At 56.8% G+C, this 1,711-nt stretch overlaps 1 protein-coding gene across 1 annotated transcript in view; it reads right to left on the bottom strand.

Annotated features, from left to right (window-relative positions):
- The window catches only part of MSRB1 (methionine sulfoxide reductase B1), a 30,606-nt gene that overhangs the window by 2,154 nt on the left and 26,741 nt on the right, over positions 1 to 1,711 (bottom strand). The window contains exons 2-3 of the mRNA XM_026650758.1: positions 1,156 to 1,298; positions 869 to 983 (exon numbers count right to left, since the gene is read on the bottom strand). Of these exons, the coding sequence (XP_026506543.1) occupies positions 869 to 983; positions 1,156 to 1,298 (258 nt within the window). The remainder of the gene's footprint in view (positions 1 to 868; positions 984 to 1,155; positions 1,299 to 1,711) is intronic.

Here is a 1,711-nt window from a genome sequence, read left to right as displayed (position 1 = left end):
GGACTTTGGCGGCAGCTCCTTCGGGACGTTGCGGGGCCCTCTTAGGGGCGCGGGGCCCGATTCCAGCCCTGGCTGCGGCACTTCTACTCACCCGGCAGCGGTCCAGGTCTTCGGCAGCATTTCGGCGGCGGGGGGCCCTTCAGTTGCTCCCCGTCTTTGGCAGCACTGAAGGACCCGCCGCCAAAATGCCGCCGAAGACCCGGACGGCCACCGGGCCAGGGCTCTCGGGGCCCCTGCAGGGCCTGGGGCAAATTGCCCCACTTGCTCCCCCCTCTGGGCGGCCCTGCCAATGACCTAATAAAAACCAGCCACCCTCTAACTGAACGTGAAGCACAACACAGCTCATCAACGCAAATCTCACAGAGAACGAGATCAGTGGGACCACACCCAGGAGAGTTTACCAACGCGGCTCCAGCCTCATCACTTTGTTAGCTTGGTGCCTGGCTCCTGTTCCCATTGACCTAACCAGAGAGGGCCCCAGGGAAGAACATTTCCTGGTATTTGTTAATCGGGTCAGCCTGAGGCCCCCTGGGCGCTTTCTGCCACAAGGCCATGATCCTGGACAGTGGCTGTCTCGCTAACAGAGGTGGAAGAAAGAGGGAAACAAATGAAGGCATCTCACTCCTTGCCAGGAGGCAGGCCTGATCAAGAATGCTCCCAGGGGTACTCTCAATGCCCCAGCTGTGTTTGGGAATGGGGAGGGGGGGCGGCCTTAACACCGGTCCTTGGAGATGGAGACACCAAACGCGGATGCTAGACAAACGCATTCTTATTAAACATGCTCTCGCTCAAACCCTGGAAACCACTGGAGTCTCTAACCAAACCAGGCAGACCCCAGCCAGAGGGACCGTCCGGATACAGCCCTCACCTGCAGAGATGAATTTCAGCGAGCTACTGAATATTCAGAAGCGAGACTGCCCCCTCTTCAGCCCGTCGTTGAGGAACTCGTGGCCCAGCCCATTACCACATTTGCCGCAGGACACCTAGAAGATGCAAGGGAGGAAAACGAATGAACCGGGGCCAACCCACGGGCGCTCCCTTTGTGCTGCTATTCAGACAGCGAGCAGCAGGCACAGGCATGGCCCCTTTAACAGAGACAAGTCAGGGAGAGCTGGCAAGCTTCTGCTTTACTCTCTACGAGGTTTTCGTCAGCACCTTCAAGGCGCCTGGTCGCTCTTCGTACTTGGCCACGCTGTCGGCGTGAATGGTTTCAGTGAAGGCCGGCCACGGAGACGAATGCTGGTATTTTGCTCTGCTGGAGAACAGCTCATAACCGCATTTGGAGCAGACGTAAATGCCTGGGGAGGGGGAGAGGAGAAATGACGGGTTAACTTCGGGTGGCACTAACCGTGCAAATTCAATCGCGTGTGTGCTGCACCTGTAACGCCTGGATCCTGCTGCCCAGACAGCGCGCAAGGTCAGAGAAGATCACCTCAAAGGATGGTTTACAATACAGCCCTGCTAAACATGGACTCAGGCCAGGATACACCAACAGGTCACCTACACAGCTTAGCCAAACCTACCGCCACCTGCTGTCACTTTCCAGTGGCCAAGATATGACTCAGGATTTCATGGCGGTGGCAAGGGATGAAATCTCGGAGCGTTCTGCTGCAAAATCGCATGCCGCTGTCACATGAACTAAAGAGAATCCCATTTAGCTACAAGCAGTACAGGGCCTATGACACAGTTCTGAGTCCTCTCTGTCACACAC

This window comes from Terrapene carolina, unplaced genomic scaffold (genome assembly GCF_002925995.2).
Source record: "Terrapene carolina triunguis isolate 2854851 unplaced genomic scaffold, T_m_triunguis-2.0 Scaffold93, whole genome shotgun sequence".
NCBI lineage: Eukaryota > Metazoa > Chordata > Testudines > Emydidae > Terrapene > Terrapene triunguis.
Note: the sequence above shows the minus strand (reverse complement) of the source record. Positions and strands in the feature narration are given on the sequence as shown.